The 16351-nt window shown below is 35.6% G+C and overlaps 1 protein-coding gene across 1 annotated transcript; it reads right to left on the bottom strand.

Moving 5' to 3' along the window:
- Positions 1 to 3453: 3453 nt before the first annotated feature.
- On the bottom strand, positions 3454 to 12271 carry LOC110806218 (RCC1 domain-containing protein RUG3, mitochondrial). The gene is made up of 6 exons (XM_022011863.2): positions 11619 to 12271; positions 10640 to 10779; positions 7881 to 8075; positions 5022 to 5150; positions 4774 to 4929; positions 3454 to 3998 (listed from the first exon to the last, which is right to left on the bottom strand). Exons 1-6 carry the CDS (start codon positions 12164 to 12166, stop codon positions 3799 to 3801), a joined length of 1368 nt encoding a protein of 455 aa, XP_021867555.1. The 5' UTR covers positions 12167 to 12271; the 3' UTR covers positions 3454 to 3798.
- Positions 12272 to 16351: the final 4080 nt, after the last annotated feature.

The following is a 16351-nucleotide window of genomic DNA, read 5'->3' as shown; positions in this document are numbered from 1 at the left end:
TCTACGGAGGGACGACACTTGGAGTCCTAAAGACTTGTTCTTGTTCGGTTCGGGCGCAGCTAGGGAGGGCACGCTACAAAGTGTATGCTTCTAAATTATGCTATATGATTATGTGTAAATAATATGTTTCCTGGCATTATGGTTTTTCCTCATGATTTATGTTTATTCATATGTATCATAACCTAACACTTTGACCACCCGAGGGAGGAGGAGGAGAAGGAGAAGAATACGATGAATCAGGTGGAGGTGGTGGTGGCTGAAAAGAGTATTGTTCTGATTGTTGTTGAGGTGGTGGTGGGGTTGGTTGGTCTTGGTGAGCAACCAAATTATATCATGAAGGGAAAAGATTCGCAAAAGGAATTAAGAAAAATCAAGATTTTGTCCCCCTGAGTTCGTCTAATTCCTCGAATTTTTACTCTAAATCCGTGATTAAGAAATTACCCAGAAATTGCAATAAGATTTAGAAGGCCATTGATTACTTCCCTTTTGTTCTTATTCTCTGTTCTTCAAAAGCAACAATTTGTTGCTTCAATTTGAATATTGAGTGAGTTGAAAATTTGAAGGTTTTGATTGTTGTCGAAAATGTAGTGGTGAGTAGCTGAATTTTCGATTTGTGTGAGTACTTTTTTATTAAAAAAAAGGTTAATTATTCTTTTTTCCAAATTCATTTAATTGGGAAGGAAATTGGTTGGAATTATAATTATAACATCACTTCCCGAGCCGTACGCTGGAATCTGACCCGAAGGTGTAATTTAAAGCCGGAGATTAAGTTTTTTGTTGTAATTAAAAAAAATACAAGTTTAAGGTTGTAATTCGTAAAGAGGGAGAGGGTTGTATTTGGCAAATTTCCTGTTTTTATAATGCATTTTGCTTCTTTTTTTACTTCGCATTATATTGTCGTTTCTATTTATTTCCCTTTTTTTTTACTCTTATGTCATTTCCATTTTCTTTCTTGATTTTTCTTATACCTCCCTTTATGAAAATTCAAATCATTCAATCAAAGATTAATACATTGTTATAAATTAAATACAGAATTCAAACCATTCAATCAAGTATTGTAGTTAACCTTCTTTTTTAAAAATTGATTGAGAATTTTAGTTGTTTTCTTATTATTTGATCGTTAACTGCTCCATATATGTTTGTATGTTTAATTTGGGAAAAGGTTGTGGACTTATATTTCCGATTTAATGTTTTTTTTTACAACCACAGGGTATTTAGTAATTTTGAAAAACATGTATAATAATCTTGAAGTAACTATGGTTGTAAATTGAATATTTTTCATTTTTGGATATTTTTCTTTTGCTTTTTATTTTAAAATTCATGCATTAGTTATTGATTAGTATTAGGTTTGCGGATTTTGGTGACACACCACCCGTAAAATCTTGAATACGTCACTGTTTGTGGATTACTGGCCGACATCAAGTAGGTCGTTGTGATAAAATAACCTAATACTCCATACTACAACATCAATGCTACTAATGTTGAACACTAATTACTTATTTGTGATATACACATAATTTTGACATCTCAGTCCATTTCAATTATTTAGAATCTTTTTACTCTTTTAAGTTTTAATTTTTGCAAACAACGTACTACTTTTGCTTTTATTTTTTGTAAACAACTATCATTAAAGTTTGAAATTTTGCACCAACTTTCTTTTATAGCCTTTTAAGTTTGGTAAGTTAAGGCTCGTTTAATTTATGAAGCTCAAATAAAGCTTGTTCAAACTCAAAATACAAACGAATATATTCGTGAGCAAGGGTCTAAGAACGAGTGCAAAATTTTAAAGCTTTTCCAAGCTCGAATTAGCTCAAACACAAATAATCCTTATTGTAAGAAATATGACTACAAACAAGAGGAAATAGAACTTCAACAATATTATGGCGTGAAAACAATCACTGCCCTAAAGTCGAATTTGCTCTGCTAAGTACACGCGGACTTGTAGAAACCGACCCCAGGGATACATGACTCCAACCTTTCGGTGCACGACGAAGAATCAGATTAATAACACCCTTACGAATGCCAAGAACAATGGTGTATTTGTAATATCAAATAATACGAGTAAAATTATATCTTGACCAGCTATATGATTATATTTTGGCGTGTGACTATGTGTTGAGATAGATTATTAAGAGTATTAAGTAAACTAGTATAACCTTACGTAGGACTAATTAGCAATCCTTTATTAGAGTAACTGTAGGAGTCAACTACTTGTAATATACGATGTATATAGGTACTTGCTTGAATAAGTTATTATGATTATGAAATTATTTGAGTTAAAGCAAAAGATTCTCCATTTTCTATTGGCAAATTTGCCAAAAAGGACGAGATTTTCCGGCCATTTACTTGCACGTGAGCAGCACATGTGGCTTACGATGGCTAAATACATTGATTTTCCCGAGCCTTGAATTTTCAAACTTGATATTTTTTTTCGATTTTTTTTTGAACTTTAGGTTTAAAAGCTTAGAATTTTGGAGGAAAATTGGATGTGATTAGCAAAATAAAGTCACACGTGCTTCTCACGTGCAAGTCAATGGCCGAAAAAGCTCAGTCAATGCCGGAAATTTACTTTTGGTCGTCTTTCGCAAAATAAAATTACGTTAAGGTGTAATTTCCCAAAAAAAAAATATATATATATATATATATAAGGTCCTTTCTCGCAAAAAAATTTACATTAAGGTGTGATTTCACAAAAAAAAAAAAAATAAGGTTATTTCTCGCAAAATTTGAGTTATAAAATGTCCTTTTTAACAAATTTGCCTTTTCTATTTAATAATTATTTGAGTCAACGTTGGATGTGACTAACTAGTACGAGTTAAAACAAATAATTACTCCGTATTTGAGTCAACGTGGAATTCATTTTTTATTAATTAATTACCTAGGGATATTTTAGTAATTTTAATTTTTGCATAAAGAAAATCTTTTCCGCATTTAGAAGCTATGAAAAAATAGAGAACAATGTTAAAAACCAACATTGGGAAATATGATAAAGAAAAGGAGAAAGAGTGAAAAATGAAAAAAAATATTCACAAATATTCAGCTATGGGAATTCAAATCCCGGCTGCCAAATATCAAATAGAATTCAACCAACCAGGCCACCAACATTTCATCCTTATTATTTGTGTTTATAATGTATTTAGCTTATAACTCAGTTGAATATTTTGAGGCCCCGTTCCTTTGAGGACCCTGGGCAACCGCCCCTCAATTTAACCCCCAGGGCCGGGCCTGGTTGCCACCATCTTTTGTGGTGGTGCACACCAAGGGGGTGGAGGTGATTTAGGCAAAGGGATGAAATTGGTGGTGACAGAGGGGAGATGAAGGCGGGGGATACAAGTAGTGACCACGGGGGTCGAATAGCGTGGCACAAAATTTAAAGGGAAGAGTATAGTACTCCACTCCGTAATTCCATAGTGGAGTAGCAAAACAGCGTATCGCAAACCTGCAAAATCCGAATTGTGGGAGTACTCAAAAGATTTCATTACAGTTTACAGTTAAAAGTGTGCACATTACAACAACTGCCCTCAAAAATCTGTCGCTTGGTTGCTTCTCCAATCACACACAGTAAGATTGTAAAAAGCCGAAAATCGGATTACAGATAAAAACAAGGGGGGGAAAGCAAGGCAGAAAACTGAAAGACAAAGGTCATGAATCATGACTGACTTATGCTTCACTTCTCCTAAGCAGTAACAACTCTTCTTTTTACATCAAGGAACCTACATATTGCCTGGATTATATGGAGTTTTGCTACTTATATTTGCGCTTCATTGTAATCAAATTTATTTTACTATAGTTCGTATGTCATTCTGTGCAGCTTGATCTCGAAATTAAACACATAGCATGCGATGCACCAACGGCAACAGAGAGAACATTATGAGGCCCCAAGCCATCGTCTTCCATCAGAAGGTTCACTTCAACCGGAGAAGGATTTATCTCAGGCAACCCAGGAACCCCTAACTGAGAATCCTTCGAGTTTCCCCACATGTACAACTTCCCTGTCTCTGTTTGAAAAGAACATGTCAGTTTCAGTTTCAGTTTCAGTTTCACCAACGCAAACAACATGTAATGCTAAACGGTCTTTGTAGCTGATTATTACATGGTGCAGACAAACTTGACTAAAAGTTGGAGTTTCCCATTGGAGCCAGTCAGGCAGTCACTGACCTAACTCCTAATTGGGCCATTTCCACTTCTCCCCATCACTCAATCTCAGTAGAGAGCCTAGGGACATCTTGGGAAATCCGAAATCCAATCAAAGATCACAACTACTCCCTCCGTCCCATAATGTTTTTCCCATTTGGACTTTTTCAAATTCATCAAGGAGCTTGGAACATTGCATAATTTGCAATTATTATTATTATACATTTGTAATTGTACTTTTATTGGAAAGTACACAATTTAGGGCCTGGTAGAGAAAATAATAAATGAATAACTCGTACTAGAATTGGAAAAGCAAAAAAGTGAAAAACACTTTCCCATGCATATTTTAGGATAAATATGTCATTAAAAAAAATTATAAGGGTATTTTAGGGAAACAATATAAATATAACAAGGAAAAAGTTGAAATAGAAAGATCATTTTGGGACACCATAAAAGGAAATAGGAAAAACATTATGGGAAGGAGGGAGTATTTTTAAGAAAGTAACTACAGCCAAGCTTCCCTAAGTATTACATGTGAGTACTACTATTTCCGGACGAAAGTGAGTATTAGAATAGGTCTCCCCCCCCCCCTTCTCCCAAGTCGCAACACATGGAAAGAGAAAATAAGCAAGCTATAACCTGTCACAGCTGCTGAAGCTGAACCTCCACAGGCAATTGAGACAACACACTCATCAGCCAGAGCCTCGATCATTGTAGGCACCTTTTGATTTTGAATAGAAGAATGACCCAATTGACCATGTCCACCATGTCCCCATGAAAGCACCTTACCGTCCTCTAAGATCAAAACCTCCATTTATTAGATACAATCAAGCAATAAGTAAGCAAACAATAACCAAATTCTAGCAGCATAAGATTCTTGAACTAACCAGTCAGAGCTAGAGAATGATATCCTCCACAAGCTATTTGAACTAAACGAACGTCTTCAAGGCTAGAAATTAGTTTTGGTTGCCACCCACCAACTTTATCACCCGTTCCGAGCTCATAGTTGGAATTGGCTGTCAGAATAAAACAAAAACAAAATGTAATCCAAAGATACAACATTATAACGGTAGCAGAAACATAGATTTGTGAGCATATTATAGCCTTATACTTATTTAGATCATTCATTACAAAGAATGAGCATTCAAATAACTTGTACTCCGTAACATCCAAAATTTTGCAAATCATTCAGTTCTTTTATTCCTTACTTCCTTAAAAGAGGAAAAAATTGGCGTAAAATAATTTTATATTCTTCCCTTTCCAATTAGAGTGATGGTTAAGAAATTCAACAATGCAAACTAATTTTTATGGAAAAAGCATGTAAAACAGAATTCTAATCTTAGACGTCCCAAAAGATGGCGAACAACAGAGTAAGGAATCACCCCAATCCCAGCATCTGATTACAGATTTTACTTGTCAAGTAAAAATTCATCGGTTTTTTCATAAAATGCCCCCGAGGTTTCGCGTAATGCACCAAATACCCACTAAGTTTTCAAAATACACCAAATACCCTTATTTTTTCAGAAATTCACCAAATGCCCTTCTGGACTAACGGTGTTAACGACTGTTAGTCATTAACCCATAACTAAATTAATTAACCCTAATTTAACTCTAATTAAACCTAATTCATCCTGACTCCGTTAGTCTTTTAACTTTCTCTTTTTTCTTTTCTCTCCATCCCTTCCCTTCTATTTTCCTGGACCATCTTCTCCAGTGCCCTTCACCGGAACTCTCTCTCTCTCCTTCCCTTCTCTTTTCATTAGACACCACCACCGCAACACCATAACACAGTCACACCTCAGCTTGCCCCTTCCGTTGCTGCCAACACCACAGTCTTCGCTTCTGTTCGCCCTAACATCTCTCCTTCCCTTTAATCTCGTCTTCCCTCAACCACTACCCCTGCCAACCATCACTGCCTAAGCCTATAGCTTGTAAAACATATTGTGCTCCACCCCTCCATAATTAAATATGCAATAAATTATTTCCAAAGTCAAAATTAAGCTTCAAAATAAGCAGGTGAAATTCATTTTGAGCAAATGCCTTTCATTTATTCTGTATTGATGCAATTTATTGATTTGAAGATCAACTGGAGCTAATTGTTGGATTTGAGCTCAATTGTAAGTGGAGAGAGAAAGCAGGAGAGGAGAGAGAAACGGCGGCGAGGAGAAGGCCCGGATGGTCAAATGAGGTCGACATTCTGATATCCTCCACCTCCCTTAACCGGATATGATGCTGAATGCTCGCCGCCACTGTCGGTGTTGGTATTGATTTTTTTTGTTGTTGCTGTTGTTATTATTGATTTGTTCTTATTGTTGTTAGACCAGGTAGAATGAGAGGAGGAGAGAGAAAGGGGGTCGCGATAGGGAGGATGAAAGGGCCTTAAGGGTGTAGGTGGTGGTAATTGGTAAAGGAGGAGTTGTGGAGGAGAGAAATGGTGAAGGATTCATTCCTGGTCACGGCGAGTGCGAAGATAGCAGGAGAGAGAAAGGAGTGGTTGTTGGGATGGTGGCTAGGCATAATCTCAAGACCACCATGGAAGCTCCAACACAAGAACTAATTCCCAGAAAACGTAACAGAGGAAAGGGAATAGAATGGGAGTGGGGAGAGAAAAGGGAAATTAAAATGAATATTAAAATGGGTTAATGTTAAAAAATGGAGTGGGGAGAGAAAAGGGAAATTAAAATGGGAGTGGGGACTGGGGAGAGAAAAGGGAAATCAAGGGTTAATGTTAACAAAGTTAAACTTCCGTTAAAAATTTGTGTATTTGGTGAATTTCTGAAAATGTAGGGGTATTTGGTGTATTTTGGAAAATTAGTGGGTATTTGGTGCTTCACGCGAAACCTTGAGGGCATTTTATGAAACAACAGAAAAAACATTTATACCCTATCTGAAGAAAATAAGACAAGGAATACAGAGATTCATAGCTTTGCGTTTTTGCAGCACACACTCCATACTTTAAGTTATACCGTAATGCAATGACATAGACTTCAGAAAGGGCACCGGCACCAATTGTAAGATAGGGAGGCTCATGTATTCTAATTCCGGCTTCAGAGGAACAACAACATGAGTTCATGACTACTGTTTCTTCGCGTGATCCATCAAGGTGATTCCACCATACTTTCAAAGGTGTGGTAATGCAATTGCACAGGATATCATAGATTCATAGATTGAGGCCACAGCCTAAGACATAGAATAGCAAAGATGGAAGAGATAGGAACAGTGTACATTGATTCCTGTTTAACAACAAAGGGTGGGATATGCAATATCAGAAGCAGATGCACACTGATATCAGGCAACAGTTTAATTACTAGCAGAAGATTTTATTAGGACAGAACCAGTTGAAGGGATAGGACAATAAAGTGAAGTTGAACACTCAAGTAACAGGCATAACAGCAGAATCCACTGCACAAACCCTACAGTGCCTTTAAACCAAATTATAGATATATTAATGCCATTACTGCAATTAAACGGTAACTGGAATCAGCAGCGAGTGAAATCAGGAGCAAACAATGGTTTTACTTAGCAATTTGAATTGGGAACTAATAACAGAAGCTACCAGCAGCTACTAGTAGCGGAGTGAACCCCTGGATCATAAATCTTAGACGGGTATGAGTCCAAAGTCCAAACTAATCGCATCTGACTGTCATGACTCATGAGAATTTACACAATTCTATCTAAAACAAATTGTGTACCACAATAGCTTCCAGTGGAGATCTATAGATAAAATTTAGAAAGAAAAAAGGTACCTCCCCAGTTCCATAGTTTGCCGTCTTCAGTAAGTGCCATTGTGAAAAAACCTCCACAAGCCACAGCAGCTACAGGAACAGGCAATGCTTTTACTTTGCTTGGAACACTAAGCCCACCTGTCTGGTCAGGGCCACGTCCAGGACCAAGACCTAATCTGCCGTCCCCTTCTTCTCGACCCCAAGTGTACACCTCACCTGTAATCAAGAATGAACATCGAGGAGAACACATGAGACTTTAAGTACAATGACACCTTCCTTACCAATAGAAGGGAAGCAAATCACTTTCAGCTGATTCAATATCTAAAGAGAAACAAATTCATCATTCACTACGGAACACTTTGATCCAGATCAAGATAAACACAGAAAGTGCTTCACTGGTTTTATGTGTAAGTGGAACATCTTGAAAGATCGTATGGCTTCCGCGTTCAAAAAAAGTCATCAGAAGAAGGAATGAGAACCTATTGCAATAGCTTAAATACTTAAAATCTATAATATGATCAAGTCCGCCAAGATATCATGCGAAACTCAAACCTAAGGTATCTCCCCCAACACACACACGCGCACATACACAGAAGGAAAGACAAGAGAAGTGGGACTTTGCAGAAAATCAAAGTAGCAATTTGCCTGCCTATTTCCATCTTTTTTTGGGGGGGGGGGGGGGGGGGGGGGGGGGGTTACAATAATCTTTTGGGTTAAAGCTCCTTAATTTCTTTAAATTAAGCCAGAAAAAGAATTTCTGTCCGCTATAATAATTAATTTCCTCAAACTTAAAACAAAAAGGTGTCACCTCAAGAGTGAGCATCAACTGTACTAGACTCTTCATGTAGTTCTATAGATCATGCAATATGAAATTGACATTCAGGTAAAGACATACTGCAGGTAACTGCACCTTCCCCTTAACTATCATGACATCATTTCTTGTGAACAGAAGTTATGTATCTTCATTTTTGAAACTTCACATTAAGCTCGTGTGAATTTACATATTCATCTCATTCTTCCTACTTAATGAGCAGGATGCTTAAATGGCACAATAAAAAGCCATACAAAACCAATCTCTTATTTTGTGAAGAGACCTACCGAGCCTGGTTGATTCTAAGCTTCCTTCAGTATAAGCCAACATGAGTTAGGGATACATTTAGATAAGACAAATTTGTGAACAAGTACCTATAATGACCCAGTTTATGTAAACAACTACCTAATATGTTTTCCTCAAAAAAAAAAAAAAAAAAAAACTAAAAACTACGTAATATGTGTGTATTTGTAAATAACTACCATGATACATTTTTGGTAGCACCACCAAATCACAATTTCCGTCAAGATTTCCGTTTGTAGGGCCCACAACAAACCCCTTCCGTCCCTTTCACCCTTTCTCTGCCGTCTTCCTCCCTTTCATAAAACCATTTTCTATGGTTGTCGCAATTAAAATCTTCAACCATCTCTTTCTTTGGAATACGTTTTGCAACAATTTCATGTGATGATTGGTGATGATGATACACCAATCCCCAACCATTTCAACTCAACCGGTACAACGTCAACCGGCGACAACACGTCAATTGTTGAAGTTGACTTGGTGAAATGAGTTTTGGCTGCTTTGATTAGCCCTTCATCTCATCAACATGGGAAAAGAGAAGATGAGATTTTCAGCCAAGATAAAGAAGGTTACCAATGATGTCGCATGGTCAAAATTCTAGTGAGTTAGGGTTTTTTAATTCTTGAAAATTTTGGGGGAATTTTCTTATAATGTTCAAGATTTCTGGCGATTCAAATAATTGCCGCAACTGCGACAGTCGAAGAAAATTAACAAGGACATGGACAAATTGAGAAAATGTGCGTATATAGTATAGACTTATACTGGTATGACAGTACAATTACAATATGATCGGACAAAGAAAAAAATTCTTGAAGGATTTTGGAACAGTTAAACAAGGACTACTTTAAGATTTTAGGAAACTAACTTAATCTTTGACAAATTCCACTCAACTTTTTGGTAGGTTAAGACTTAAGAGAGTTCTTCAATTTTTGTTACTCGGAAGTCGAAATAATCGAAAACTCAGGGAAATGAAACTAGAATGGGAGGGAAAAGATAGAGGAAGGGAGGAAGGGTTGCATGTGGGCCCTACAAATGGCAATTTGGACGGAAATCATGATTTGGTAGAGTGGCCAAAAAATATAATATTAGGTAGTAATTCATAAAAACGCACATATTAGGTAGTTAATTACAATAATGTTATTCAAAAATTTGCCTTTAGAATTTAGATAATCATTCAGACCAATAGCTAATAAAGATAAAATTGTCATTTGCATTTTTTCTGCTTCTTAAATCTGGTAGTTAAAAGTACACAAAAGTTAAAATGCATATAGATCTTTTTTACTAACTCCTCAAAATAATTGGTCTCTTCCTGCCACAGAGCCACCACCGCCCACCTACCAGGCTGCAATACTATATTGCCGGAATTTTTATTTTTTTTCTGTTTGTACATTTGTGCGTGAAACTATCTGTATGTGAGTGCACGAGAAGGCACTTTTTCAGGATTTGGTAATTGCAGGCTTTGTTTTCAAGATTTACTTTCCAGATCATGAACATCCAAACAGTTACTGTAAATAAGGTTTGCACGAACTGCATCCCACCAAGACACCATTAAAGTTTTCTTCCTAAAACATGGACGGAAAAGTACAAACAGAGGTACTAAATTTCGAAAAAGTCACATCAATTTAAGGACGTTACGCTAGGAAAATGTTTCTGCAAGCAATCAACACACCTGATTCAGTGACAGCAGCAGTATGTGTTCCACTAGTCGTAATATGTTTAATTTTCTCTGTCCATGAACCTTCAACTAGCCTAGGAACCAACTCCCTTGTGAAAACAGTATGACCAAGAGCACCAAAACCACCATAGCCCCTGCAAACTTCATTTTTCAATGATAAAACCATCAAGCTTTGTAGAAAATAACACACATTCATTTCGAGTTAAAAACTCAAAACCATACACTGCACAAAACACTTATTCTCTTTCTTTAGTGATAATTTTGTCCTTTTACCACTTGGATGACTCGATGATCCCCATCCATTTCAAACATAGCCAAAGAATAATCTTTGGCGCCATATTATAATGGACTTAATCAAAATAGCATGGTGAACTATTTGCACTTCTTAACTAGCATGAAGTAATAACGGGTTGATCCATTTCAAATCAAAGTCAATTGGAATTTGTAAATCAACCTCACTACTGTCACAAGAATAAAGTTCCACACATTCAACGCAATCTACCCCAACACCTCTACCATGCTATCCCCACAGAGGCAGGACTCAAAAGCCTACTTGGAGGCATCGCGATAATGCTGAAGACATCACATGTGATGATGTGATCGATATCTCACTCACATAATAAGATAACATCCTTTAAACTTAACCGCCTAAAGATGCATAGTATGAGTAATCAATAACCATCACACAACCATTCAATATTTTGAATTTTAGTCTTCACACCATGATCCTACACAAGTACTAATACTTGATGGTACTGGCTTTCATCAAAGAAAAACATGATCTAAGAATCAAACTAATAAATACAACAAACCATTAAGAAAAACTGAACAAACTTCAGTTATTAACTAAAGGTAAATGTAGCTCCGGCCAACCAGGTAAATGTCAGCTAGCTTAGCAGGTAAACTTTAGGGGGGAAGTGACACCATCATTGATTATACAAGAAAAAGATGAGAGAGAGGGGAGGAAACTGACCAGCTAAAGACTTGGCCGAGAGAAGTGAGACCAACAGAATGAAGCCCACCTAGTGCCAAAGACTTGACACTGCCCAAATGAGGATTCAAAGTGGGTACAAACACAGTGTTTTCATGACCTAACCCCAATCTTCCGCCATCACCTTTACCCCAAACCCAGAACTGTCCATCAATCAACGCCGCAGAATGAAACAACCCACATGAGATTCCCACCTCCATCGTCGATTTTTCTGGCGAGGGAGAAGAGAGAGAGCCGGGTGATGGAGAGAGGCGAAATGAGGGAGGGACGAGGAGGGAGAAAACTGGGGTTGGGTAAAGACGAGTTAGCTCGTTTCCGCTGCCGAGTTGACCCGATGAACCTCGACCCCATGAGAGGAGTTGCAGGGAAACGGCGTCGTTTGAGGAGGAAGAATCGTTGGGTTTCCAGAGAAGAGGGGGTTTGTTGGTCACGGTTTTGGTGGTGGGCGGTTTTGAAGCGGTGGAGGACTTGAAGGTGAAGAAGGTGCGGACACCCGTCATACGGCGGCAGAGGGTGGTGGAAATTGTCATTTGCGTTTGCGTTTTCAGTTTTGTTGTGTAGACTGTAAAACGGAGTGAACTAGCCCAAAGATATGTTCGTTAGTTCGTAGACTATCGTTCGTAGACTGTCAGTTATCACGAACGATAGGTTCATACCGGGGTTTTGGAAAGGTTTATAAGTTTAAACAAATTTACCAATTGCCTGTTAATTCAGCAACGCTCAGATTGTGCAGGGGTGTGCATGGTGCTCTTGGTGCACCTGTCCCAAAACGCACATAAATAACAATAAAACGCAACAAAAATAAAAACCGCAAAAAAAAAGAACATTAACAAAAGAACATTAACAAAAAGAACATTAACAAAAAGAACACTAACAAAAAGAACACTAATATTGACAAATCAGACAAAAAGTACAAATATAAAAAGCAGTTATATTTTTTCTTGTTCTTTTAAGTTCTGGAAATGTTCTTTTCCAACCAATTTACAGTATGTTCTAATTAAAAAATAAAACGACGAACCTTTGATGAACTTTAAAACCAGATTTATAATTTTTCTTGTTCTTTTAAGTTCTGGAAATGTTCTTTTCCAACCAATTTATGTTCTAATTAAAAAATAAAACGACGAACCTTTGATGAACTTTAAAACCAGATCTATATTTTTTTCTTGTTCTTTTAAGTTCTGGAAATGTTCTTTTTCAACCAATTTATGTTCTAATTCCGTTATTTTATTTATCAAAAGATATCTGAAAACAACACTATAAACATGTAAAAAGAACAATTGCTGATTCTAAAAAAGAACACACTGTTTTGATGCCACAGAAATAGAAAGTTATAAGAAAAGAACATTAAAACTTAAAAAGAACATAGAATTAAGAACGAGAAAATTTACCTTAATCACCCGATGCACCTTCATCAACAGCATAAACCTCTTTGAATGAATAAAAAAATTCAAAAAATAGCGAAATTGAAATAGTATTTCGCTTAATAAACTAGTTTTTTGTAAACGTAATTCAATTAAAATCACATTTCAGAGAAAGAAGGAGGAGAAAATTTGTTTTGAACTTTCTCTCTCATAAAATCTCTCTTTTGTTGGGAGAAACTAAAAGCACTCCTCTTTCTCTCTCAAGAATGTGTTTCTAAAATGATAATTTATGAATCCAATAGGAGAAATATTATATATATAGAAAATGAAAAATAAAAAAAATAAAAAAAAAAGAGGGGGAAGGAGAAGAAATACAAGCCATGTTCATGATAAGAACGGTGCACTTGTTTTTTTTTTTTTTTGGGTTTTGTTGTTCTGTTCTTTTATGTTTATTAGATATAAATCTTAATGTTCTTTTATGTTTGTTCTTTTTTCAAAAGTACAGTATTGAAGAGCAAATGAAGCTTTTACTTGACCCGCAACAAATGATGTTAAATCTTCAAAAACAGCTGAAAGAACAAGAAGAAAGGCTGAATAGACAGAGCAATTCCTCAAAAGAACAAAAAGAGGATGAACCTAAAAGAACATTATAAATAAAGAAAAAGAACATATCATGTAGAACACTTATTTTAACCATGTAAAACAACATTACCAATAAAAAAACGAACAACAATAGAGCATAAAAGAACATAATAAAGTAAAGAAAAAGAACATTAAAAATATCAGAAAAGAACATATCATGTAGAACACTTATTTTAACCATGTGAAAAAAGAACAACAAAAAAAATAAAAGAACAACAAAAATGGTAAAAGAACAATTTGATCTGAAGTGTGTAATATCAAAAGAACAACAAGTTAAAGCAAAAAAGAACAAAGAACAACAACCTAAAGCAAAAAAGAACAACATGTTCAATAATTATTTTCTGTATTATTACAATCTCTTAATACATATATGAGAACCAATATATAAAAGAACAAAAGATAAGAATAAAAGAACATATAAAATCGAAAAAAGAACAGAAATCAAAATCATCAGAAATATATAATCAAGATACATTAATCATCAAAATTATCAAAATATAGAATCAAAATACATTAATCAAGGTTATTGAGAAATGCAGAAATCGAAATGATCAAAAAAATCAAAATAAATTTGAAATGATGAAAATAATGAACATGGAAATCAAAATCATCATAAATAAGTAATTCGTTTTAAAAAATTGAAAAATTACCTTCACAAATCGAATTATCAGCAGAGGAATTCAAATTTGAAGAAGAAGAATCAATAGAATTTGATATTGAAGTAGAAAAATCAACCAATATCTGAGAATTTTCCATTACTTTCTCTCTCCTCTTCACAGTTTCTCTCTCCTTTCCATAGTTTTTCTCTCTCCTCTTCACAAATTCTGATTTGAAAATTATAAAAAAGAAGGTATATATACCAGAAAAATAGAGTGAAAAACAAAAGAATGAAAAAAAAGGGACAGAGCAGTCATTGTTCTTTTTTTTAACAAAAGAACAACGTTTGTTCTTTTTTTTAACAAAAGAACAACGTTTGTTCTTTTTTTATCAGAAAAACAACGTTTGTTCTTTTCTTCTCCGGATTCAACAAGATATCCGCGTTTTATATTTATTGCATGTCGTTTGGGCACCAGTGCACCAAGAGCACTGTGCACACCCCTGCACCATCATAGTGGGATTGAGGCTGAACTTGGTAGGAAGGACCTCGTGTTCGATCCCCGCAACAACAATTGGGAGGGGACTGGAACCTATCCACTCAGAACTCGCCCCGAATCCGGATTAGCCCTAAGGGTGAACCGGATGGTACACCAAAAAATAAGTTTAAACAAATTTGTCAAAAATGACCTTTTATAATTTAAATTTTACGAGAAATGACCTTATATAATTTTTTTTGTGAAAACACACCTTAAAGTAATTTTTTTTTGCGAGAAATGACCTAAGGGAAGTTTCCGGCATTGACTGAGTTTTTCCAGCCATTGACTTGCACATTAGCAGCAAGTGTGGCTTAAGTTGGCTAAAGACATTGATTTTCCCGAGTCTTGAATTTTCAAACTTGATTTTATTTCGATTTTTTTTTTCAACTTTAGGTTTTGAACCTTAGAATTTTGGAGGAAAATTGGGTGTGAGTAGTAAAATAAAGTCACACGTGCTTCTCACGTGCAAGTCAATGGCCGAAAAAACTCAGTCAATGCCGGAAATTTACTTTTGGTTGTCTTTCGCAAAAAAAATTACATTAAGGTGTGATTTCACAAAAAAAAAATTATATAAGGTCCTTTCTCGCAAAAAAATTACATTAAGGTGTGATTTCACAAAAAAAAATTATATAAGGTACTTTCTCGCAAAATTTGGGTTATAAAAGGTCCTTTATAACAAATTTGCCATAAGTTTATTGTCCTCTTATTTTTTTAGAAAACTTATGATCAATTTGGTTGAAAGGTGCATTTATGATATGAATATTAAATTTGCATTATCTAAAGTAAAGATAGATAAGTATCATTAATATAGAGCTTATAGATAATCTTCTTATTAAATCTAATAATGGTTAGATCTGTTACTTTGCCATTTCATTTGTTATTTATTTAAAAATTTGAAAAAAAAATATGGGTATGTAAATAAATTTACTTTCTTCCCCTTTCATCACTTGTTTCAAGCATAAAGTTATTCTCGTCTGCTCTTTACTTCAATAGTATTATACCCACTTAATACTCCCCCCATCATACAAATCATTACTCGGATCATGTAACACTAAGCCCCACCATATATACTTTAATCAACTATTGATAATTTCGAATCGGGGTGGCGTTGGTCCCTAAATTCTCGCATCCTCTGCCCGCCACCACGATAGGTACGGTACTCATTCATGTCCTAATCCGCGCCTCCCAGGCGGAAACAAATTTATCCATATTCTATTACCGTTTGTGTATCCACACCCTCCTCAAACCTAGCTTTAGACCTGGGGGAGGAGCTACTGTTTAAGATGTGGGGTCATTAATTTGACACCATTTGAATGTAGATGTTTGATAAAAAAAATTAAAAATTAGAAAATTTGTAGTTTTTCAATAATAAAAGCAATTTTGGCAATTTGCACCAACTAATATTGTATCCCTATATTTCTCTATTGCCCTTCTAGCTAGTATAGATGTGAGATAAACATTATCTAAACTCATCATTTCTACAATAACCTCCGTTCATGCACTTAAGATCTTTACGCTTTATGTTTTAGTCATTTCCTAAAAGTTCTTTCCACTCTGGTTTGTTCCATTGTAGGCATAT

Source organism: Spinacia oleracea, chromosome 3, assembly GCF_020520425.1.
Source record: "Spinacia oleracea cultivar Varoflay chromosome 3, BTI_SOV_V1, whole genome shotgun sequence".
Lineage (NCBI taxonomy): Eukaryota > Viridiplantae > Streptophyta > Magnoliopsida > Caryophyllales > Amaranthaceae > Spinacia > Spinacia oleracea.
The sequence above is the reverse complement of the archived record's forward strand: the minus strand, read 5'-3'. Positions and strand labels throughout refer to the sequence as shown.

What these genes read in the sequence shown, in the direction of transcription:
- LOC110806218 (XM_022011863.2), bottom strand. Translation starts at nt 12,166, where the DNA reads ATGACAATTTCCACCACCCTCTGCCGCCGTATGACGGGTGTCCGCACC. An exon ending in TGCTGCTGTCACTGAATCAG is followed by an intron (nt 8,076 to 10,639) that starts GTGTGTTGATTG and finishes TCTTGATTACAG; the next exon opens with GTGAGGTGTACACTTGGGGT. An exon ending in AGCTTCAGCAGCTGTGACAG is followed by an intron (nt 3,999 to 4,773) that starts GTTATAGCTTGC and finishes CTTTTCAAACAG; the next exon opens with AGACAGGGAAGTTGTACATG.